This window comes from Prinia subflava, chromosome 5, assembly GCF_021018805.1.
Source record: "Prinia subflava isolate CZ2003 ecotype Zambia chromosome 5, Cam_Psub_1.2, whole genome shotgun sequence".
Lineage (NCBI taxonomy): Eukaryota > Metazoa > Chordata > Aves > Passeriformes > Cisticolidae > Prinia > Prinia subflava.
This window is the reverse complement of record NC_086251.1, coordinates 37,396,267-37,423,006: the sequence shown is the minus strand read 5'-3', so window position 1 is coordinate 37,423,006 and position 26,740 is coordinate 37,396,267. Positions and strand designations below refer to the sequence as shown.

The window sequence follows — 26,740 nt, the reverse complement described above, 5'->3', positions numbered from 1 at the left end:
AAGTTAAACTGCAGCTGCTTTTAGAGTGGAGAAATTCACAATAGTTTTCTATTCATTTCAATACTCTGTATTACACTAGTATTCCGACTTTTTTCTCTGTGTGCGTGTTATTCATCTGGACAAGATCTCTTTTCACCAGGAATAACAGAAAGTATGGGATTTATTGCTATAATGAAGTTCTTTCAAATCTCTGTTTTCTCTCTCTAAAGGACAGGAGGATAGGCGTTCATCTCATCAGGCAGCTTATTAGGATTAGCACTGAGTAAGACACCACAGAATGTCAAGCCTATCAGTTACTAAACATGCATCATACAAACTTTGTCTTTGCGAGAACCTCTGCTCTGCATTTGTCATCCACCTGAATAATTAACAAGTACATGCTGCCTGCCAGCAGCTTAGGGAATTAATTTTCCCAGATTAAATGCAGATCACGTCTGCAAAAAACTCAGACCACACACATGCTGCACTACTACCTTTCAAACATTAAAAGCAAGGAAACAAGTTTTAGTATGGTCTCTGAGCAGTCTGACCTAAAACTTATTTATTACAAGTATGACTTCATAATCATTATGGAGTGGTCAGAGAGGTTTTAACACCCAACTCATGGAACAAGCCAACAAGGAACTCTCTTTAGATGGCATGAGAAGCTATTTAAATAAATCTCCACTCTAGAGTTGCTTCACTGCTTAATGGTATTCTATTCCCAAAATACTGAGACAGTCATAGGGAAAAATCTAATGTCTGTAAACACTGAGGGTTTTTTGAACTGGAAGTATTTACTCTAGGCTCTTTAAAAATAGATTTAGAGATGACAACTTCAGCACGCAATAGCATGTATATTGATGCCAGGGACTAAAAACAAATGAGGTATCTCATTACTTTACATTTTCTGTGATTTAAGTCAACACTTGCCCCAAAATCAGAGGCCTTATGAAGACTGATTTCTATTTGAAATGACAACTATGACTGATTATTGAAAAAGATGCTGAAAAACATCCTTTTGCACTATGCTTAATGGAAATTGTTATTTTATATGATATAGAAACATTTATAATGATCTTAGGAAACTACATTCTCTAAGTATTTAAGTGGACAAAGGATTGAGACTGGCACCTTCCAAGACACCCTTTGTGAATGGCCATTCCTCAAGGTACTGACAGGTAAGCAGCAACACGATGTTCCTTGTTGCCATTTGCTTGGTGCCATTTGCCATGAGCCTCTACCAGTTGAGTACACAGTAAGTATAACAATCCCAAAGTTAAAGAGGTACACAAAAAACAACCTGCAATCACTGTTACCAAACAAAAAGGACAGGAAATAAACCATGTATACAGATGAACTTATCACGCTTAATTTCTTAGGATGTGAGTGTAACGGGACAGCCTAAATAACAGGGGAAAAACCCCATCAATAGTGCAAGTATGTCATACCTACCTCTACCTCACTCAAGCAGTCAAAGTCCACACCCTGTCAGACTCTGCAAGCTTTCTACGTACAGAACTCACAGCAAAGGTAACATGAGTCACGGGCACATGAAACGTGCAGGTCTCCATCTTAAAGAGAAGCTTCACTTCAGCAAGGCAAGCAGTACACTCCTGCTTTGACTCTTCTGTCCTGAGATGCAGCATTTCTCCAGAGCACTGACAGCATTTCTCGGCAAGACCTCCTGGGTGCGTTAGTCTGGTCTTCAATTTGCCTTTCCTGTCAGCTAAGCTTCTGAAGACTCATTACCCCTGCACCACCTACCCCAATGTGATACTAGTGCAGCTTCCTTTTGGTTAAGTACATTGCAATACTTCTCCCACCTTCTTAAAAACTGGAAATGGAGGGAAATTAACTGCACAATTATATTCATAATACATACAGCAGTAATAGACGACCACAGATGACCATGTTACTCCAATAAATACCAAAGGCAGTGATTAAAGATAGCTCTTCTTTTTGCATTTATTCTGAGCTTTGTACTGCTTGCAGAGCATGGGAAAGAATTCAAGATTCCAGTCTGAAAGTTATGAATTCAGAAAAGTCTATGTGCACATACATCTATATATTCCTTCAAAAGCAAATGAACAAATAACATAGTTAAAATGAATGACAATTAAAAAAACAAAAACAAAAACAACAAAACACCTGAATGCTACCCCATAGGTTTTCTCCAATCTAAAGAGATTTTATGATGTATTACAATAAACTAACATCTACTTATTATATAAAATGCTGCTTGAATAAAATACATTTTGAATCTACATCTCCACAAATCATTCTACTCTCTTAAACTTACTATGAACAAATAAGGTGATTGCTACTTCTGTGACCTACATTAAAACCCACCAACTTAATGTGAACGAATTACCAGTTAATCATCAGAGTAAACAAAAATCTATCAAAAAATTTTATTGAAGTGCAATACATATTACATTGCTAAATATTACTGCAATCATCTACACAAAAATCATCTTTTTGTCCTTTATTCATTAATAATCACACTCTCACACATAAATATTTTGCATAAAATTAACATAATACATCTATATTTCTTTTCACTTTCGACAAAAGTAGCAGTTTTTTGGTTCTAATATTACAGCATATACTTTATCCAGCAGAATGCCTGAATGCAAAGACACAGTGCTGGGTTTATTTTCTAATTCATGTTCTCCATGTTTAATATTTTGCTACCGTTATTGAAATTTAAATTGAAAAGGCTTGGTATTGTCCACAGCAGAGACCTAGTTCTAACCACAGTATGCCTATCACTAGCTAACTAAAATTGAGGCCCTGCCCTTGGCCCTGGGGCTTAATCTCTGGGTAATGCTGGAAATGTTGTTCCATGCATGGATTAGCAAATTAAAAGAAGTTACAAACCTCTGCTGTGACTTGTGTAACTCCTGCAGTCCCTAGATCATCATCCACAGTTACAGAACTAGGTTTAGCTGTTTTGAAAAGCCATGATAGGGAAAAAAAATTGACCAAAGATTTCTACAAACTACAAGAGGGGACTATCCATGCCAAAACCCAAGGCCACAGTGGTAAATATGCACAAGCATTTAATTCAGAATTAATACATAATTTTGAAAAATATCAGTTTCTTTTGTCAAATGTAACTGGTTTTATTTCATTTAAAAAACTGACAAAATCTCCTATGACTATCTACCAAGCTAGATATGTGCCATTATTTAGAAATTTAGCTAATAAAGACTGCTATAAAAAAATTAACCCAATTTCTTCATTTTAAGTGTTGAAAAGTTGATATTCACTTCAAGCTTTCTGTACTTTTGTTTACATCAGTGTTTTAGCAAAACATTCAAATTGGCTAGCATCTTATATTGCACAAAACACAAACTTTGTAGATGCTTTTATTACAACTGTGATACTTATTGATCTCAAAATAGATGCATTTATAATAACTTATTATTTGCTTATTATATGCAAATTTTCTCTTAAAACAATATGTTCCATTTAGAACTTTTTATTTTGCTAGCTATTCTCAAAGGAATAAACATTCTCCAGCAACTTCCTAAACAATGTTCTCTTCAAAGAAGCATGCATTAACAAAGAGAGAAAAGTCAAGTAAGTGAATATTTGTACACTCACAATGAATATTTGAGGAAGTGAGGATATTCAGCCAGCTTAATGTTATGCATCTGATTAATTTATTAGGGAGGATGCAACATTATATAGGCTCTTGAGATACTGACTATAAACCCTTTATGTTTGGATATAAACAAAATTTAACACTTCAAGTAGAAAGTTGCCCAGCACCTTAATATTACTTAATTCACTGTCCAACCTCTCTGCAAAGGAGCTTCTATATTTTAAAGAGAAACGCTTGAAATTTATGAGGATCATGACACATGCATCTGTCTCTGCTCTAAAGTGACTTTACCCAGTTGCACTAGCACCCAGATCAAGTTTGAGGAACTCAAACGAAGATGAAACACCACCATCTTGACACAATCCATCAAAAACTGCAGGAAGCAAAGTGGATTTCAGTATAACTGGTGAAATACCCCAGCCACTCTGTGCCCATGACTTTTCTGGGATGAAACACCATCTCTGCTGCTGTCATGTCCAGCAAACGTGACTGTGACTGAAGGTATCTGTAGGCTGATGGAAGCGTGCTCTTTCTCATAGTGGTGTGGCCCTCTGGCCCATGTATAAAAGATAACAATTGCTTTTTGTTCGGCAGGGGCGGCAGTAGTGGGGATCAGTAAGGCCACAGGCTGGCTGCTCAGATGGATTCTAAGCACAGAAAGATCCCTCCATTTCCTGAGGAAAAAAACCCCAGAGAGCACCTGACAAGGCTGCATTTACCCAGCGACATGAGCTTCATTAGCTAATCAAGACTATGCTCAAGACAGACACACAAGCCACTATGCATAGGAGCTGTAAGAAGGGTTGGAAAAGAGTACATGCTTGGCCATTTCTCCCAACAATTAAATTTTGAGCACTGATTTTATGCAACAGTTAAGAGTCTTTCACTGCCTCTGACAATAATCTAGCATATAATATTTTCCTCTTCTGATAGAAGGATCAGTAAAAAACAACTGGAGATTGGTGGCAAAATTACAGGCAGAAAAAAATTAAACCAGGATAATAACACAAAGTCTGAAGAGGCTAACTACAGTAAAACGTTTTCTAGTGGTTTTGTTTAGAGGGTTTTTTGCCCCCAAACAAAATAAATAACATCCAGCATGTCTCTGAAGTACTTTGTAAGCAATGATAGTGAGAGCAAAACATAGCTAAACAGTTCTGGAAGTGTATTTACAAGCAGGCTTGATCTAATGAGTGCCAAGGGTTTCTACACTCTGTTACTCAATCATGCTTCTTGTCTGACCTACACAAACCACTTGAGGTGCAGAAGGCAATTCAGCACCCGAACTCACTCCAGCCACAATTTTTTTCTGCAGAGCTCCTGCAAGGGTCCCAATCTGCAAGCACTAAGATGCTTATTCTGCAATACTGTTGTCTTTCTCCTAGGAAGTGGCCTAGGACCACCAACTCATTTCCCACAGGCCATCCAGGAGCCATCAGATGATAATGGGTTTTAGTTTCCACCCACCTGGGCTGCATTCAAACTAGTGACCTAAGGTGAAGGTCTCCACATCCCATTACCAAACCCTCAAGCCATTTAGTATCCTCATGCAGTAAGCTTTTCCCGCAACACAAAGTCAAGAGACAGTAAAGAGCTGTCTATATCTGAAATCTGTTCTCAAGTACGTGGTCAGTCAAAGCCTTTTGATGCCAGTACAGTATTTCAGGTATTAAACTGGCTGAATATTTTTCAATCAATTCTAAAAGCTCTGTGAACGGAGAAAATAGATGAAAATTAAAATACAATATTATGCCATAAAACCTGAAATTAACTTCATATAGACCTAAATTTAAACATTGTTATTAACAGATATTAAGGGTCTGCATAGTCCCATTGAAAAAAAACCATCAGCAGGAATTTGAAAGTGTTAAAAGTGATTCCAACAACAACAGCATTATTATCAACATATTTAAGTATATCTATTTCTAATAAATTAAAGACTGAGCTACACGTAAATTACATGTTTAGCACTTAATACTGAATTCACATACAGTGTATTTTCTGTTCGCTAATGCTAGACGTTTTAATACACAGTTTAAAATATTAGGAAGTGTAAATTATCTTGTGTTAAATATGCCAAGTACTTCAGAAGTGTTAATTAATGTATTATTAAAGCAGTTTTTAGGAGGAGTGAAGATATTTTAAGAACTATGAGTTTTGACTAGAGTAAATACACATATATTTGCAACTAGTTTAACAATTTAATAAAAAGGATCTTGTACTAAATAATATAAAAGGGCTTTTTGGGGGTGGGGTTTATGTTTTCTGGTTTTATTTGGTTTTCCTTAAATAAACATACCAAATACTTTGCTAGGTTAAAAAGACTTTCACTGTAACACTCAGCCTTGAATTAATCAGATAAAGATGAAAGTGAAGAATTTTGCCACCAGTGTTTCTTACTTAACTCAGTCAGTTATGCCTTTCAGCTTGGTATATTTTATATGAAGGATATCTTGTTAAAACAACTGTTGAAGGCAAGTCATGTCATATCATATCAGCCACAGACCATACCCTATGGGAGCTCAAATATTCCAAAATCTATGTTAATATAATCCTGCCACACAATTCCACTACAGAAATATAGCAGGTTTTCAGTGACTCCATACAAGTACCACATTATCTGTATGTCTTCCAGAAATGAGGTAAAGCCATGGCAAGGATTACACTGAATCAATTTAGGAAGGTAAAAATTGTTAACAAACACTATAATATAGCTTAGTAAGGGATTCTAATCTCTATTTATCAACTAACAAGGAGGCTGCACTTCTCAGTGCAGTTCCCAGTACTGTAGGGCTGCTATGGGACAGCAATATTCTCTTGCTCAGGAAACAAATGCAACTTCTCAATGACGGTTTGCAGTTTTTGTAACACAAGATTTTCTATGCATTAAGCCATGTGTTTCCACCATTCTTTTTAAAAATGGTTTTAAAAATTACATGGCTTTCTGCTTATCTAAATCTTTTGAGTGTGTTTTGCCCCGGTCACAAAGACTAAATACAATTGCTAGGACATCCAGAACCTCTTTTGGAATACTTCCTTCAGAGACAGAGTAATACCTGATGTAGAGTTTTGAACCTCAGAAAAAGCTTTCACTGAAAAAGTAAACAAAACAAGGGACTACAGGAGTTAGAACAGAACTATTCAAGTACAGAAGTTGTCCGCTCCCCCCACAAACGCACTGAGAATTCCCATGTTACAGAGACCACAAAAGTGGAGACAGAAATTATCACAAGGATGTTTAAGAATTTTAGTAAGCTAGTCAATTAGGAGTCCTTGCCAAGAAAGTCTAATTTTATTATTTGGGCTGGACCTCAAATTATTTTTTTTAATGGGAAAAAACCTACATTTAAAAAAAAAAAAAAAAAAAAAAAAAAAAAAAAAAAACACCACAACAAAAAACAAAAAAACACCCAAACAAACAAACAAAAAAACCCACCAACCACACCCAAGAAACAAAACAAAACCTGGCAAAGTCAATTCTTCTGTCTAACCAGGCCACTCTGCAGGCTGACATTCAACTCTTACAGTGTATTTTTCAAAATATTTTCTCTTTGCTGACAGAAGCTGCTATAAAAAATTCGTCTCAGCGTCCAGGTGATGATTGACAGTGGGACTAGAGAGACTGCAGTAGGTTTAAGCAAGTAAAAAGAGCCCTAGCTGTGCCACAGTGATGAAGTACAACGATGTTTTCAACACAACAATACAATCATAGAATATGCTGAGGTGGAAGGGACTCACAACTATCACAAGTCCTGCACAGCACCATCCTCAAGCATCCCATCATGTGCCCAAGACTTCTATCCAAACACTATCATGCTTGGTGCTGTGATAACCTCTGGGAGTCTGTTCCAGTGCCCAGCTCTGGGTGAAAAACCTTTTCCTAATATCCAACTTAAACCTCCCCAGACACAGCTTCAGGTCGTTCATTCCCTTGGGTCTTGTCACTGGTCATCAGAGAGAAGAGACCAATCACTACCTGCCCCTCCTCTTCCCCTCATGAAGAAGCTGTCAACTGAAACGAGGCCCTCCCTCAGTCTGCTTCAGAGAGAGAAAAGACTTTAGCCACTCCTCATACAGCTTCCCCTCAAGGCCTTGCACCATCTTCACTGCCCTCCTCTGGACACTCTCCAATAGCTTTCTATCTTTCTTATTTTGTGGCATCCAAAACTGCTCCCAGCATTGGAGGTGAGGCCACCCCAGTGCAGAGCAGAGCAGGACAATCCCCTCGCTTGCCTGGCTGGATGTACCCCAGGACAGGGTTATCCCTCCTGGTGCCAGGGCACTGCTGGCTCAGATTCAACTTTCTGTAGACCAGAACCCCCAGTCCCTTTCCACCCCTCAGCTGTCTAGCATCTCATTTCCCAGTCTGTTCATACATCCAAGGGTTGCCCCATCCCAGGCTGATCATTTCCTCCACTTTCGGCACACCGTCCCATCGTTCCTTACTAGACAGCCTGGTTTTTTCCCTTTCCCTCTTCCAAGCTAGCTTAAAACAAGCCCCACTATAGCTCCTGTGCTAGAACTCCTTTTCCCCTCTGGGTGCATCCTATCAGATGTCAGTAGACCAGGTACTGAGTAGATCCTCCCATTGTCAACAAAACCAAAGTTTTTCTGGCTGACACCAATGGAGAGCCATCCATTGACCTGACAGGTCTGCTATTCCTTAGCAGTACTATTCAGTAGTACTGGAAGAACCAATGAAATCACTACCTGTGCTCCTGTTCCCTCTACCAATTGTCCCAGGGCAAAGTCTCTCTTGATTGCCTTCAGACTTCTCCTTGTTATTCTGTCACTGCTAGTTGGAACTACCAATGTGGACAGTATTCAGGGGGCTTTACTGGACCGGAGAGTTTTCCAGTAACTCTGACATGATATGGGCAGATAAAAGCATGGTCAGGCAGTGTTCCTGAGACAAAAGAATGAAAGAACACTAATGATACAATAGTAGGCAGAATAATAAAATGAATGTCTAGAAAGACAACATAAATAAAAAACAGAGAAAGATTCCATCATCCTTTCCTAAAATGCCTGAATGAAAAAGAAGCAAATCCACTGTCTAGATCTGACAACTCTATACATTTTCCAGTATACCATAGTATATATCTAGGACCCAAATTTTGAAGTCACAAAAAGCTGATTTCCCTGCCTTTGTGTTTCTGATATTCCAAATTTTAAATCAATCAAATATTCTACTTTTAGATCATAAACTATTTTAGCCACTAACCAGACAATGACATTCTATCAGAATCATGGTATCTTGAATCAAAAACCAGCCACAGCCATTCAGAAGTAAATATAGGTGAGCGCTTACAACTGACTAATAACAGGAAGTGATAGTCTTGGATCAGATTTGAATATTTTTGCCAGTAAAACACCTACTTTTTTCTGCCCAGGGCAGAAAAAAATGCAGTACATGAGGAAGCCTTTCTTCACCCAAAAGAACTCCAGAAAACCCCACAGCAAAAATCTCAAAAACCCAGAGAAGCCACAAAACAGTGTGTTTCACTTGTTATTATAGAAAGGGCACTGAAGTGTTTTAACCAAGTGCTCCTCTGCTGTGTCCTGATTGACTCTGCAAATGAGAATGCAATTAGCTACTTGCATTGAGCAGTTAAATCTCTCATAAGTGATTTCTAGATGGATATGGAACTCAGAGGCCTTGTTTTGTTCACCAGAAATGTTACAACTGCAGTCAGCAATATCTTCAGTATATCTGACTAATCTGTAAAATCCTAATAGTAAGCTGCACACAAAATATTTTTCATCTGATCCGTAACATCATAGCAGCCATGGAAGACTCCTTTCCATTCATCTAGCTATTGTGTTTGGGTTTCACTACATCCACAAGCTTTTAAACCTCCTCTACTCTCAGAAACTGTATTATTTTCTTTCGTGATTTTTGATGGCATAATGATCAGGAACCTTCCTGGTTCCCCCTCCACAACAGACTATTCTATTCCTGTAAGACAATGCCAGCCTTGTTCTCCAGCTGTCAGGAGCAGAAGCAAAGAGCATGAACCCCTGTAGTTTTGACGTCATCCTTTCCAGTATACACAGAAGTTGAAGCAAAACATATATAGATTTTTCCATGTGTTCCAAAGTACCCTTTACTTTCCTAGCGCACAAGGCTGTGGACAATACAGTTCTTAAGCTTCCCCCACGACAACTACTTGAACACCAAGAAGTACCCTTTGAGGATTGCCTGACTGTCCACAGCTGCCTCTGTCCCCTCACCAACACAACAGTCAGCCACTGCCTGTGCTACTCTTTTCAGCCACATTTCTTCTGCTTCAGCTGACTTGCAGCGAACCAGGAACCCTGCCCCTGTACCTTGCACAAGTTTCATTTGTCTGAGAAAGCATGTTACCCATTCAACCCTCTTAAGTCCAAGCCAGTGTCCCTGGCTCTACAGTTGTAAAGACTTTGAGTCAACAGATGTCCTTTTTACTCCTCTTCGGAGCTCTCTTCATAGGCAAGCCATGAGTCAAATAGGAATGATTTAACTTTTCTGTCATACATGTTTGTGTGTCCCTGAATAAAGATACATGTGCACACCAGTGTGACAACCAAACTCACACACGTCTGCAGACAGAATTAGCTACACAGTGCAAGCTACAGACTCAAATGATGATCCACCCACATATCCAGACAGTACTCATCCTAAATATTTAGTTATTTACACTGAACTTCTAAATCACAAACAATGAACTGCCTTCCATCACAAATATTCTTTGATGAACATGTTACAAATATTTTATATAGCCTTATTTTAACTGTATTATGACAAATAGCTAGGGAAAGAGAGAGTTGGCAGAATAGGTAAAATTCTACTGTTCCAGCTAGATAGGATTTCATGCACACAGGAATTAGTGACTATGCAAGACACAAGGCAAATAGGAGGCCAGTCTTATGGCAACTGAAATAGTAGCTGCTATTACCTTTAACGATCTAATAAAGACCTATTCATCTCAAGGAAGATAGATCTTATTGAATTTATATTAAATCAAATCTTCCTCTGACAAATTGAAAAAAAATTTCTGGAAAAGTCACCCAATTATTCTGGTAGAAACTAAAGTGTAACTGTGACAGTGCTTTTCGTTTTCAAGAAATATTACTGAGAGAGAAAGCAGATTGTTGGGGTTTAAGGACATAGAGTTTAAATGACAGAAAAAAATACTCAAGGTATTCAGACTTTTTTCTTAACAGTTATTGAAAGATGGTGGGTATATCGAGAAAGGGGTTAAAAAAGGCTCAGAGGAAAAAAATGCACTGCACACTTACAAAAACTGATATCACACAGCAGAACATGTTTTGGGAAAATTGTGTCATACATACACAAATCAAGGGTATATTTTTCATCTGACTAGAAAGAGGATAAAAAACCAGCATGATTTTCACATTCTAAATCTGCTTTCAGATACACCATTGAAAAACCACTTGCTGAAAAAGATCTCTAAGCAATAGCATGACAGTTCATTCCACTGCAATATTTTTTTCCACCAACATGGTGAAAAATTAGAACTCTGACCTAAATTTTCATATGTTTATCGAGAGGATTGTTCACTACCATATAATAAACATTGTAACACCAGTATTTATGTTTTAACTAGTGTTTTTTGGGGTCCCTTGCATCTGATACCATAGTAGAATTACATTGAACAGCTCCCCAATTATCTCCCTGCTTCATTATATTTACCTGTTTTGCCTGGCAGAGACTGTTTGCAGTGTCATCTGGAACGCAGCCTGCGGTCTCCTGAACACAAGCCTCAAGCCATGAGAAACATTGTTGGAAGTGACAGGTACATTAAAACCACTACCAGGCACCGACCTACCCATCCAAGCACTCTCTGAAGCTCTACAGAGGGATGTCCCTGCCCCAACAAAGAATGTAGCCAGCTTAGTTGGAAGGTTAAGAAACAGTGAGTACAAGCAGTGTAGAGGAAGCCATGGGGATTGCAATGACTATTTAGTAATATAGGTTAGTGGTGGGGAGAATTTCAGTATCAAAACAAGCATGAAATGGGGGAAGGAAATAGTTAATTCTGGTTTATAGTTACTACTGCCTTTGGCCTAAAATAAAATAACTTTCTGTTCTTAATGTCATCTTGCTACCTTCATGCAATATGCAACACCTGTATCAACTCAAACTATGTTTTTCATTCTAATGCAGATGTAAAATTTTGCTTAAACATAGCAATAAAGTGCTGATATTTGCATACATTGGATTTGGTCATCCAAACTGAATTTAGTTGTTTGTCAATCAAAAATACCTGCACATAAGAGTCATCAAAGCAAGTCAAAATTCAAGGTCATAAATATTGTATTATGGGTACAAACAGGAGACACAATAACTATCAGTAAGCACTTACTTATTTACCTTAAGGTTTACAAACTAGTCTTAGATAAGAACACGGGAAAAGTTAAAACAACATTAATCTAGAAGAAGTTACATAGCAACACAACTTTTACTATATTTTACCAAATCACCAATATCTTATCAAATATGTATCTGTAAAGAAGTATGTCTTACCTTTACAGCAAATGCACTTGGAACATGCAGAGCATCAACTCTGAGAGCAGAGGAGCCCTTGGGAAGCCCTACTTCCCCTCTGCAGAGCCTGACATTGAACAGTATTTTCTGCTACACTCCAGCTTATTGCAAACATCCCAACAGCACATGGATAGAGTGTTCATCAGCATTCAGGAGTCAGATCACATGCACCAGGACTGTGGTGTTCTCCAGCAGCAACTAAAACAACAAAACTCCCAATTGCAACCAGGAACATATTGCTGCTGTGCCACCAAGACCCCAAACAGATATTTGCAGGATCTGTTTGGCCAGTGCCAGCTGTCCTTTGAAAAGCTCTCAGCTTAGGAGGTTCTACAAGCCTGGAGGCTCAGAGAAGGTCATAACCTCCTTAAAATGTTCCTGAGGAAAAAGGGACTTATTCTTTTAAAAGCCGATGCATTCAACAGTCAGCCAATTCTCATAAAAAAATTCTTTAAACATCTGTACAACATGACATGATCCTCCTTCTTGTGAATTCTTAAAAGATTCTAAGAGGAGAGTCTCCCTCAAATTAAGGCAGACAATCTATCCCTTGGTTTCAACCTAAAATAGATTGTATCTGGTGTAAACTAGCGGGAATGAGGAATTGTTCATTGTTTGGACTGGTTTTATTTTTGTGAAACAGGCATTGCTGCAGGAATGCATCAAAATCTAAGCAAGAGAAACTGAAAAATTTGGAGTGTAGAAAATTTAGAAATGTTAATGTAATTTTCCACATTTTTGGAATGTATTTCATTCCATTAGTGACAATGTCAACAATTAGATTTCAGTTTAACCTTCAAAATACAACCCTAGGAGCGTTTGATTAGCTCTTCTTTTCACATCACAAAAATTTTTTTTTTATATAACTTTCAAATGCACTTAGTGAGGAGGTGAGGTAAAAATAAGTCAACATCAAAAATGGAAAAATCCCTATCTAATGAAGCTGCCTCAACCTGTTTAATAAACTTAAGAGCTCTTATCTATTACACATTACCACGATCCCATAAGATACAAATCTACCAGCTGTGAACTTCACAGCCATTCAGTAGTACTCCTTTATGGATGATTATCTGATTCCATGCCTTTTCCAGCAATTTCAGTGCCACAGTCACCAGCGATGCTGATGCATGGCCTGGGTACATGCCTGTCGCTCCCCAGAGTGACAGAATCAGAACCGGCTCAGTCACGCTGGGTCCAGCATGTAACATAACCATCACCAGTAATCAAGCAGCAATGCAGCAGCTCTAAAAGCTGCTGCCCCAGGAAGCAAGAAGGCCTCCTGCTATGAGAACCATAAAATGCTCCCTTGCTCATTAGATCTAGGTGTTGGCCAAAGCACACAGCAAGGCATTGTGCCTGACTAGATTCTGATTGCCAGGCTTTTCACTGCAATATTGGTTGAGAGATTTTGAGGGGGTGAAAAAGATCAGAATACTTTTGGAAAGTTTTTGTTTGCATAATTTGATTTCAAGACAGAGGAGATCAACCATGTGAGATTTAGCACTGTCACAATCAGGCAAATGACACCATCAGCAGGATTCTGTGGAGACCAAAACTGAAACAAGTAAAATACGTCAAATATGTCAAGCAACTCAGATGATTAGGTTTCTCACCCTTAATGCAAGTCTACAACAAGAACATCTGAAATGACAAAAAAGTTAATTATATTATGAAAAATAGGATTGATTTTTAAATGCAGTACAGCTCTTGAGTCTCTTGATCCCAATGATTATTCACTACAGAGTCGAGGAGCAACTAATGTCCCTTCAAATTCTACAATAGGAGTCTTATTTTGTTGAGCTCTGAAATCAAGAATAGTGAATTACTAAAATCAGATGAGGCCAGCATTAGGAGCATTTTGCCAATAGAGCAATCTTAGTACACCACTGTGGCAAAGCACTAAGCATGTAATCAGCTATATCAGCAAAGATCAGCTTTAGACTCATACAGGAAAGTCATCACTGTTTAGCTAAACAAGCAATATCAGTAGAAGAATAGTTTTGCAAGTAAAATAGTATATGTGTAGAAGTTTCTGCTGATGGATCTTTGTCCAAGTGGGATACTACATCACTTAGCTCCAATTGATCAAGCCACACCAAAATACACTATAGACTTGGCTTGCATTCTGCTGTTAATCTTAGTTCAGTATTTCCCTCTGTACTTACTGAATAACAAACCCCATTCAACCTGCCAAGTTAGCAAAATATGAATGCCCTTTTTAGTATAACATCTAGCTCAAAATGTAGAGCACAGCAGCATTCTTGATGCAAAGAAAATACTGCTAGACAAAGCAATGGTACATGCTGTACCAAAGCAAGTTACAACCAATGCAGTGATCAGCACTGCTCACTGATTACACGGGTGACAGGTGTACAGCCCAGTGCAGAGTGTGTCTGCAACCCTGTGATGCTTCCAGACAGCCCCAGGACTGCCAGGCTGCCAAATTCATTGCACCAAACCACCAAACTGCAGTTTAGTTACACAGAGTCTTTTACAGCTTGAAAATCTCTGTGTTGTCTCCTGTCCCTGTCTCATCTACATGTTCTTCACTGAGAATTGCCAGTGGAGAGCATTCCCAGAAATGACAGGGTTTTCCTACAGGGTAAAGGGGAGCTGCACAACAGCCCCTGTCTTCCAGCCATGTGAAGCAGGATGTACAGTGGCTTACATGTAAGGATGTGCAGAAGGTGACAGTGACACAGACAGCAGCCTCTCCTAACACTGCAATGACCTTAGAGGGAGCAAAAGCAATAACCATAATTAACCAAGTCCAGTGCAGCCACAAGGCTGGCAGGACGACTGCCCCAGGCTGTAAATGAGTCACTGGAATTTAGCAACAGGGTGGAAAACTGCACAGGACACTTCTAGGGAAGAAGATAATTGATCAATGTATTGAAATTTGGTGGCACAAGACCTGCACAGAGATGTGTACGGATCCTGGCTGTGAGTCAGCTGTGGAGGAAGCACACTGCAGTGTCACAGCTAGCTACGGACAGCTACATGAAATTAATTCATTCAACTGCTGCTCCATTCCCCACAGTCCATTTAGCTGACTTTTGTGCGGAGGTAGGGGAATTTCACCTTTTATATAGATGCAGCTGGAAAGACTACACGCAAATTATTCCCAGTACACAACACGTATTCTAAGTAGTGCAGCCTGATTAAATGGTACATGATACAGCATCTTAAACTACTCTGCATCACAGTCTGTAATCTCAAAGATGGCACAGACCCAACACCGCTTATGAAACCGTAAGACAAAGTTTAATGCAGCTATATCAGCCAAAGGTATCTCCTTTCCTGGATCTCCTGTTGCTCAACAGACAGAAAATTTTGACAGACTGTGTCTTTCCTTCTTGTTGACCAAATTTTTTGTTTGGTATCCACGAGAATTTTTATTTCCTATTTACCAGAAATTAAGGGCAAATCTAAATTATATAAATTTTAATTCATATGGTACAGTGGTTTGCTTATTAGTTGTTTCAGTGTTGGGGTTTGGTTTTGTTACCTTTTTGGAACAATAATAGAGAATCACTTCATTGCTAAAACAATTAAAAATTATCACCATCCTATTGCACTTAGATAGAAGTATGCTTTATGTTTCACTCTTTGTCCTTAAAATTATTGAATTTTCTTTCTTTTCCAAAGTGTGTACATATATGTACATGTGTGAGTGGGAACATGGAACTTTTGAGACCACAAACACCTGATGAATATCTGTACAACAAAAATAAAATTTTACAGAATGCAATGCAAGCCTTATTTTCTGTATACCAGTCTGATATGATGCGGACTTTGCTAAATTTTCACATGTTTTAACTGGAGTGCTATCTGTCTTAAAGAGAAAGCAAATCTGCATTAAATATTTTAACTACAGGTATCACTATCATAATGGAATTTTAGTATGTTTATGATTACAGTTTCTTTATAAATAAGTTCAAAGTTTAGCAATATGGCTGTACCTGGATGTGAAATGAAAGCTGTGTCACTTTTGCACCATAAAATCCTATGGCCAGGCAGAAGAATTCATTGATCATTAAATAACAACTTAAGCCTTAAAATTAGGCAAGATACAGCACTGTCAAAGGCTTCTAAGTAACCAAATGAAAAACCAAATACTTAGAACATAATTTTGAGGTTCCCATTTTGGGAAGTTGAAGAAAAATGAGGAACAAAATGTTAACCAAAAGGTCCATTTCAGTAAACTTTGAAATTTTTTTTTTCAATAAAGCCTTATACTTGACAATTTCATCAGTTAATGTGTTTGTCATTTGCAAAACACATGTATTTCTAAATAAAAGCACCATTTGGAAAAGAAATTTTAAAAAAAACCTCATTAAGGAAGAAAACTCGTATGAAAGATTTTAGGGTTTCCAAAAACTACCTATTTGCTCTTCTTTTTAGATAAACGCAGTCTCCAAATTTGCTAACCATTTGCAAATAATCTAGCTTTGTTTTGTTTCCAGAAACAGCTTTCAAAAAAAAAGGGAATTCAGTAGTAGCCATCACTACAAACACACAAATTTTCAAAGGAGAATTGTCTCTATTTCAACAATGTCACTGTGCAAAACAAGCTCACATTACTTGAAAGAAGGCTGCAGCCATCTCGCAGTGCTGCAAGTAAAGAGTGTGCTCATGACTCACTGCCCTGCCTGGTTGCAACTCATCAGTGCCGGCAGCCCTAATCTGCTCCCAGACATTATGAACCAGCAGCTCTGATATATGGATTAGATCTACCCCAAGTACTCCGTGCAGGGAAAGAACTCCATGAGCCCTTTATTCCCTACGGAGTACCTGTGCAGGAGAATAAATCTGTGATATGAAAGAAAACATGAAATCCTTCCCAGTAAAATTTGCAGATGACACAAAAGATAATAAAATGGTAAATACCGGGGAGTTGTCAGTTCCACAGATTGCATGGCAGCCTGGGCTCACCTGAATAAGATGTGTTTTAACACAGCTGAGCACAAAGCTGTCTGTCTCATAACTAAGAGCACACATTCCAAACAAAGACAATATAATAAGCTGGAAGGAGGCATATGGATGATGGTGGATAACCAAATTAATATTAGCCTACAGTGCAATACCCTGGCTAGAGCAGTGAAAAAAATCCTTTGATGTACAAGGACGTAAACACGGAGTAGCAATAGGAAAGGATTATATAAATCACTACTGATGTTGAGACAGAGAATCTTTCTGTTTCAAAGAGAATGTAACATGGTTCTAGTTTATTTCTGTGATCCCCGAGCATTCCCACAGAAACAACCAAAGGACTACACTAGTATTCAAACTAGAAAGCCTTAATCAGCTACAAGAAGCATGCAAATTCTGGAAAACTTGCCTTGCTAAAAATGAGAAACACGTGGATCAATGATTACTGGTTTACTGTCTACAGATATTTAAATGGAAAGGCGGGAGGAAATGAGGAGTATCATGAATATTAAAGAAGAATTTTTCAGCTTCTTAATGCTGGATTTTGCATGCTTCTGCTACATAAAATTCAGACAGAAAATAAGGTAACAAAAGTAATAGCAAGTACTGTTCATCTAAAGAGAAGCAGGGTTTTCTTTCATCTGAAGTTTTTATAATCAGCATTCTCCTTCTAAAAAGAAACACAAGTTGCAAGACTATGTCAGCATCTTATATTGTTATTTTAAAGCAGATGAAGACAAGAAGGTGGAACCCTATCATTCAAAAGCATACTTAAAATGCTCCAGGACATCTTTGTTACTGCAACTCCTATCACTTCTTTGAGCTTTACAGCAGGTTTACAGATTAGCTAGCTCCTTATATTTGTGGCACAATTATTTTCCCTTTCCCAAGTTATGGAATGATCATTTAAGTTGTTAGTAAGCCAAATGAACTGCTCATTCCTTTCCCAAGTCATATTTTGGAAATACTTGGTATTAATGCTTCTGTATTTGTGCAAAGCAGCAAATTACTGAAAGAGCATGGGAAAAGTGAAACCTTGCTGAATACACAGAATAGTTCAGTTACAGATAATTTGAATTGATTTTTCCATTTCTGAAACCAGTAATATGACTTGTGAAAAAAAGAAAAAACAACCAAAACACTACAAAACCACACCATAAAAAAAATCAAAAGACACCATGAAACAAACAATACAAAAAGACCCCTTTGTCTCTTGAAATGAGAAAGAAACACAAAAACAATTTTAGTACAATATCAAAAAAACCTGTCTTAACAGGGAATTAGCAAACTGTGGCTAATACCATATTGAAAGGGTGTGGTTCAGGACCTCAAGACCCAGACAGTATAACGGAGGTAATTGCCTAATTCATCAATTGACCAATACCAAATTCACTTCAGAATCTGACTCAGAATATATATTACAATTTGATACTGCAAAGCTTAAGTGAACCTTCAAAATTTGTATTGAACTATAGTCTGAATAGCATTTTCTAAATCTAAATATGGATTTTTCAGTGGAAGAAAATTTTCAGGTAACATGTATGCATCACACCTATTCTCTATCCAGGCTACATCTCACTAATCTCAAATTAAAACTTCAAACCAGTGCAACATCTAACTGCACCATAATCAAAACGTGACAAAATTCCTGTTACTAAAAAATTATACTTTTTGAGTGCTGTTCTCTCAAACACTCCAATCAGCCAAGGATTAGAGGTTCAAGTTAATACTAGCCATTGACCATTAATCATTTTAAAGTAGCACAGCTAATCTCATTTCTTACCCAGAGAAAGCCCACTCATGTCTTACATGTAAGGGAGACATTGGCTTACTTTTGAATGTGTTTTAAATTTGGTTAATGACACCTTTTTTCTTCCTGCAAAAGACCTCTAGGAACACCTCTGAACAGAGGACCCACAGATATGCTCAATGCTACACAAAGGCAAAAGCAAACACAGGCAGTAGTAACAGGGATAAAGTTTTTCCAGGCAGCCTCATTCTGAGGTTGTAAGGATCAGCTGACTTATGTTAAAAGCCTGACACATGAGCATAGCAGTGCTTTTTCCTGATAGAGAATGAATCGGGTTATAAGCTTTCAATATTTTCTGAGAGGTAACATTTATGAAGAGGAGATATCTAGAATCTTCTTCAAATATACCTATTAAATTCACATTATGAGAAGTAAAATCAAGCTGTGAAGTGATGGAACAGGAACACTGCTGCAAAGTGAAATCCCCTGTGGACGATGTAGCCTCTCCTTCCTGTTTTAATAGAGCAGAGCAAACTAAAAAGCAGCTTTTCTTCAATTGTTCTCTCTTAACTCCCTAAACATGGGATCCTGAACCTACTGTTGGAAAAAATACTCATGTACCCTCCTGCCTTAGCCTGAATGACAGTCCTGTTGTCTTACATGTTATATGTTTTCCCTGGAGCTAAAATAATTATTTATGACTACTGTATCTTTTCCATATCTATATTGCTTCAGATGGGTCAGAATATACAAACAAATTCTGAAAAGTCTTATGTATGTCTTTCTAAGTCAATTTACGTGCAGCACCACAACTAAGAAACAAGATGGAGAAAAACAGCAGCTGCTCAGCCATCATCAGCCTTTCTATGCTGCTTAAATGACTATGCTGACCTGACCCAGCAGGCCCAGCTGCCAGGGGGCCAGCTGGGGGTTCTAAACCACACTTTGACAAAGACACTGCTCTCCATTTGGAACCGCTAGCTCCTCTTCTGCAGGGTTTTTACAGCTTTGTCCACACTGAGGAGAAGCAGACCACGTCAGTCCCCATCTTCCCACCTTCTGCACCTGGTTGAATTCCCTCACTAGAAACCCCAGGTGAGCCTGTTAAAAGGTTTATATTCTCACTTGTGTTGACTAGTATGGCCATTAGATTTCTCACGTATGCAAACCAATCCTGCTATTGTTATATCAGTCTGATAAATATATAAATCCGAATCCAAGCCTTTAGAGGCTGAATGGACTAGCTTAGGCTTGCAGCTCTTTTTCTCATTTGTAGAAATATTTATATGTTTGATTCAACATGGAGTCTGACAAGAGCTTACTTTGGTCTATCAAGTCTGGATGTTTTGGGCATTTACAGGCTCAGGATGAAAAAGTGCAACCAAGATACATGTTCCAGGACAGGTTACTCCCCTTAGACTGAAATCACTGAGCCTTCTCTCTATGTTCATTTCACTAAATTGCTGAGAAATAAAAAGAGTTAATAAGACCATAGCTGTATTTGTGGGATTTAAATGAACTAGGTGTTTTCCTTACATCTTTATTCCAGGTTCTAGATTTCAGAAGAAATAGCTTACTGTAGATCTCTTCCCTGTTCTCTATATTGTGGAAGAGATATGACCTTTTAGTCTCCTTAATATGGACAAAGTAAGGTAGATGATTCTCCACCCTTGCTTGGGAGATAGCACACAACAGCCACCCAGGTGACACCCTGAAGGGTTATTTTGTGAAGTGCCATCCAGGCTGAGAACAAAAAAACCCTAATATAGCCTCTGCTTGTACTAAACAGGGCCCTTGCAGACAAGCAAAATCACTTTTTTGACATGCCAGTATTCTTTGTAATTTAGCAATAAATAAAATGAGAGCATGGGCAAGTAGCTCTGCTCCTCTTCAGCTGTCTTTGGAAATCATCCACCATGCTTTGCTCACTGTTTGGCACTCCATAAAGGTGAGGAAGAGTGCAACCCAGGGGTATCTGAGCAAGCAGAAGAAAGATTTTTCAATCTGGGCAGATGGAAAAACCTTGGCAGTTTGGTTATAATGAAGTAATTAGAACTGAACAAGAAATATCTCTTTTAGGTGTTGATTTTGTTTGACATCAGAAAAGAAGAGCCTGGACATACCTTGCTACAGCTAGGGGGACTGGAAAAGAAATGGGGAAATATTGAGGACTTGATGGACAGCTGGTTTTACCTTTATAGCTTAAGACAAGTCCCTACCACTAGTGAACATAGAAATTATTTATAATGATTTTGAAGCTTACTTTAGATCTTTTTAAAGAGCATGTTTAGTGACCTAAAAAAACCCCACAGGCATATGGCAAACAAGGTGGGGGGCAATTTAGGAAGGGAGGAATCCGTTGTCCTTTCCCACCATCTTTTGAAATTGTATGTTCCATTCTATTCCAAGCAAGGCATCCAGCAGCAGCTATGAGACTCAGTTCCTAGAATATCATAAATAGTCTAGAGAAATCTGTATAAGAATATTTACTATTTTGCCCATTTGATATATATTAGCTAACGTAACCATTAGGCCAGCTCCTCAAGAACTTGTGCAACAAAAGCCTTTCTGCCATTTTTTTTTTTAATAGTACTAGAATGTATTTACTAATCCATACTTTTACAGATGGTTATTTCCAGTATTTATTAGCACTGAAATTTGCTTGTAAATGTTACTTCCCCAAACGTTTTCTGAAAAGTATTTTTTGCATGGATGGCCATGGTATGATCCTTTAAAATTTTTAGAGAAAGGATCAGAATATTTTGATTTCAACAGCCAAGTAGCTTTACACAAAATACCTTTAGCAGGTACATGCTTAAATGTAAGTCCAAAGTAGGCTCTCTGCATAATACTTCTTTTAATTTTAAAATGACTAGAGGGAAAAAAGTCAAGCTCCAAAATCCATGATTCTCTGTCCTGTCTGGGTCTGTCTGGCCAGCCCTTAAAATTCCATTAGCTTTCACAATAAAGCAGCTTGCTGCTTTGAGCCCAGCCCAAAAATTATCCTGCATGAGAAAGAAGTCACACAGCCATTTCTGTTAACAACTGGTGGCATTTTTAGGTCCATTGTTCCTTTACCGACCTCATCAGGGGAGATGCTGAGCATATGAGATGCACATGAACATCTACTACCAAGTGTTCATTTGTCTTGAAACACTAGAGTAAAGGCTTTCAAAGTATTATGAAGAATATAGCTGCTTTGTTTTGGTTTTTGTTTTGTTTTGTTTTCTTTTCTTTTCTTTTTTTTCTTTTTTTTTTTTCTCCTGTCTTGATTAGTGAACAGTTTTCAGCAACTTGTTATATTTTTGGAAATAAATTACTATGGTAATAAATTCCCAAAAACCTCCATTGGGAAGAAGACAGAAAGAATGCCTGAGACCTTAAGCAGTGTGGAAGTAGAACCAGGAGAAAACCTCACTAATCAAAAAGGACTCTACATCTTCTCCAGAAAGATCCAGCTGTTAGCTTCCCAAAATAATCCATGTTTTTTACAAGCAAGATGAACTGGGCCATAATACTTCATAATTCACATTTCAGGAATAATAAAACATATCAAAATCAACATTGTTTCATGGCCAGTCTGATTTATGGATTCTGCTCTTTTTTTTTTTGGCAAAATAACTTCTTTGGAAATTTTTATTTGCAACTGCAAAGGAGTATCAATTATTTCATATTGTGGGCAGCACAGCTGGCTGATTTTAAGTATACTGAGTATAAATTATATCTAATTAAAAAAAAAATCAAGATAATCAACTATATTGCAGCAGAGTGAAGCCAACACCGTATTTAACACTCATGACAAACTGTGCCAAGTTTCCTTTTCTCCACAAAGTTTCAAAATCTTGAAGTTGTTCTAAAAACTGATATAAATATTGCACAACAAATCTGTTTCATACGTTTAAATAAATGAATATATTTTTATGCTTACTGAACTTACAAGAGAAGCAAAAACACGGAAATTAAGTTCTGTGGTGACATTTAAAATCATACTAGATGTAGACTGCTTCAGTTACCCTGGACACTGCCGTTATTTAGAGAGAAGGGAGAAGCCACGAAAAATTCAAAAAGGCCAGAAATTATTTATGTCTATGTAAACCAGAAATAAGTCATATCTCACACCAAAAGTAGCCATTCACACAAAAAAGCCAAGCAAGAGGTCAGATTTTCATTTTGGCTCACCAAGTTACACTGATGCTGTAATTATTTTGATAAATCTAGATTGCTCTTTTTCCTCTCGTTCTGTAAACCAAAATGATAGTCTTCATTTACATCGAAGTAACAGCTTTTACTGCTGTAGTTGTACCTATTACTAAGAGAAAAGATTCAGGAAACAAGCAGCAGGTTATAGAATCAAAAGAGGGAATAAGAGAATATGATATAAAAAACTGTAATGAGTATGACTACCCTTGCCGAAGAAACATTTTGTTTTAATGCAAAGCACAACTAATTTTTAGAATTTATGGGGTTATTGGAAAATGAAATGTTATACAGAGGATGATAATGGTAACACCAGTATACAAAACAGGAATATAGTTGGAGCATGAAAAGCAAACACTAAGTGACAGAACGCAGTTTCAAAATCCAGTGAGACAACAGAGAATTCATAATGCATTTGCAGTATATTAATACAAAATCATCTGCAACACACCTGTCAAATATATACTCTTCCATTGTATGTTGAAATAGATAATTAAATCCTTGTTGCAGTAAAATAGAAACTTCACTGCTTGCAAAACTAACAGAAGTCAAGCCCTCTGCATTTGCCTGCCCAGAGCAATAGCATTTTTTGTCAGAAGCACCAGTAATGATCTTGAGTTACACACAAAAGCGGGCTCTGTTAGGGCAACGGACAAAGGCAAATGACTGCAAAGAAAGAGGACTCAACTTCAATTTAACTGTCCTGTAAGGTACATACTAATTAGCTGCAAAGCTATGAAATCCTAGCTAGCATGTTAAGTCTGCTACATGACAGTATAATTTGACTTCTTAAAGGATTATGCAAATTACAACTCATCATTCCATTACATGACTGAAAAAAAGTGACAGCTAATTTATACATAACACACCTTTCAAATCCCTAAGATGTGAAGCACCTGTGCAATACATTTTGCCTAGATTCTCTAGTGTGTACACTCTTGTTTATTGCACCGTACAGAAGCATACCTAAGAGATTTGGTAAAGTCTTAGGGTTTTTTAATTTGCTTTTTAGCTTTTAGAGCACAATCCCAAAGAATTCAACAACATACTTCTGTCCCTGCTGTAGAGGTTTTGCACACAGGAAGTGTACGGTTTCAACACACGTGTAATTTCGGAACAGCAGGAGAGCACGAGCACTAAATGCACGAGCTAGAGGCAAGACTCACACAGATTTCAACATACTTCTGGTAGGTAGATTCACAGTAGATTCCGTCATATCGGTAGATTTTCCTACATTCTGATTGGTTGGGCAGAGGATGCTGGACAGTTATTCTGTAGAGGCATCAAAAACAGATAGACATGACTAGAGGATCTCTACAGGTAACTGTAATGCAGGACAAATCAGTATGTTGAAATTGATTTTTTAAATTTTATTTTTAAATTAAATGCTTTTTCTAAGCTCTTTAAATTAACTGCCTTGTGCACATAACACCCACAGTTTCCACTTTTCAAAATTTGCACTGAGAGTAAACTAAACTTCAATTCTCCACAAGAATGGTGTTTTTTTTCCCCATCAAATAAAAGTGGAAGCAGTATGGAATTTTATAAATCAAGTTGATATTTCACATAGTTTGTATATATACAGTGGTGCTTATGAAATTGATTATTTATTGTTTACTGTTGCAATCCTTCCTTAGGCAGAACATTCATTTATGTCAGCTGGGAGTTTGTCCAGACAAAGACCAAATAACCCTCCAATTTAAAATGTCAACAGCAATTCTCACATTTGCACAGAATGAGGATGTTGTGGTATTATGAGGACTGTGATTGAAGGTGCTCAGCACCATCTGAATAATGCCATATGTTCTCAGATCGACTGAAAGAAAATGAAAGTGATTGGCAGCAATCAGGAGGTGCGCAGCATCTTGTAAAATCAGGCCCTAAAAGATTTGTCAATCATTCTCTTATTCATCCCTCCCTAGCTCCCTGTTAGCAGAAAATATAATTTGGCTATAAAAATTCAATGTTGTTTTTAAAATATACTTGGGAATTGCACACAAAACAGTACCCACCAATTTTCTTTTTTTTTCCTCCCTCTTCTCTGGAATAAAAACACATTTTAGATGCTTTTGTATCTTCCACAAATTAATACCTCTTTCCCTTGTAATTTAATGGTATTTTACTGGAGTAAGGAAAAATTATTTGAGAAATTTTACAGGTTATTCAAACATAGAATTTTAGGCTGTGATTTTTAAAAAATTCTAATGAGAATTATTTTATGTTATCATTCTTTTTATAGTATTAACAGCTACGTAGCTCTGAGCTAATCTTGGTTTTTAAAATTGTTTCAACAGCAATTTGAGACTGCAGGTTTGAGAAAAAAAATGAGTACCATTCTCCAGCTGCAAGCTCTATGAGCAAATGGAAAGTTATCTATTGTGGAAACTGAGGACCTTCCTCAATAAAATTGCGCCTGTGGTGTGTCAAGTGCAAACAATTTCATGTCTTTACAGCCCTGGCTCCCTGCTCATTTAAAGTAGAAACCTAGCCTGAGCTGGCCTCAGCACTGTTTTTGCCCCATGGGACCCCAAAAGCAGAATAAAGGAGACAACTCTGTGGTGAAGGCAGGACCAAACACCTCTGAATCCTGGCATATTCCTGCATTCACTAATTAAGACACTACCAGAGAGATTTATTTATTGTGATACCTGGGGACTGCAAGTTAGACATTTAAGTACCATATACACCTGACGAGGAAATTTAAGTACCTTAAAATGGGATTTGAACACGAGTGCTATCTGCAGGGAACCACGTCAGCTAGTTCAAGGGATCTAGGAGAGTTTCCTCTATGATGTGTGCATGAGCGACACAAACCCTTCACTTTGGGTCATACAGAAATCCCTACACCACAGAAAATTCAAGTTTCAAAATCTTCAGTGCACCATCACACCAGCTGACAAATGCCCAGATTTAACTCCCTGTGCCATTTGTTTTGGCTTTTTTCTTTGTTTTTTGCTTTGTGATACAAGACTAGGAGAAGTGCCTGTTTTCAGGCACTTCTCTTACGTGGCTTCAGTAAAGACATGGGAGAACAAATCTCTCAATGCCTCTCCGCCAGCAAATTCTCAAACATACATCTTCCACTGCTCCAAAGATTACCACAGACTCCTAAAACAAGGGACTTGAACTCCTCCTGCTAAAACAACAGCCCATTAAAGAAAAAAATCAGGATTCACTGGATGAAACAAAGTGAAACAGTGAGAGCATGTTGCATTAAGAGTCATTCAAAAATGCATAAGCAATCCTTGCAAAAACTATCAGAATCCTTCCCAGATGAGTGCCCTTATCAGAAGCCTTCAGAATTATGCTCTTTCTTCCAACCCCTTCTTTGGCCAAATAAGTCTGGAATAGTAATACTGGTTATTGCTATTACTTGAGTAGTTATACAAGTGCAGCAGAATGCAGCTCACTCCAGAAAACCTTTATTCTGAAGTGGTTATAGTATTCTTCTGGGAAGTGGAAGATGTGGATTTGAACACCCTTGTGATTAAATAGGTCCTAAATAAGTATTCACTGCACCAAGCTTGTGCAGAATACTTGTCCGCCAGCTTTTGTTCGGTTGGTTTGTTTTTTGCTCTTTTTTCAGATGACAGAGAAATTGAAACACCGGAGGTTCCATTTGAACATCAGGAAAGACTTTTTACTGTAAGGGTGGCGGAGAACAGAACAAGGATGTTGTGGAGTCTCCACCAAGGAGCGAGTCAACACCTACCTGGAC

At 37.8% G+C, this 26,740-nt stretch overlaps 1 protein-coding gene across 2 annotated transcripts in view; it reads right to left on the bottom strand.

Annotated features, from left to right (window-relative positions):
• Positions 1-26,740, bottom strand: part of NPAS3 (neuronal PAS domain protein 3) — a 595,307-nt gene that overhangs the window by 489,770 nt on the left and 78,797 nt on the right. Inside the window, exon 2 of one of the 2 annotated variants that reach the window (XM_063398891.1) lies at positions 24,205-24,294. The exons of the other annotated variant lie outside the window; for it this stretch is intronic. Coding sequence (XP_063254961.1) covers positions 24,205-24,294 — 90 coding nt within the window. The remainder of the gene's footprint in view (positions 1-24,204; positions 24,295-26,740) is intronic. 2 annotated transcript variants of the gene reach the window in all.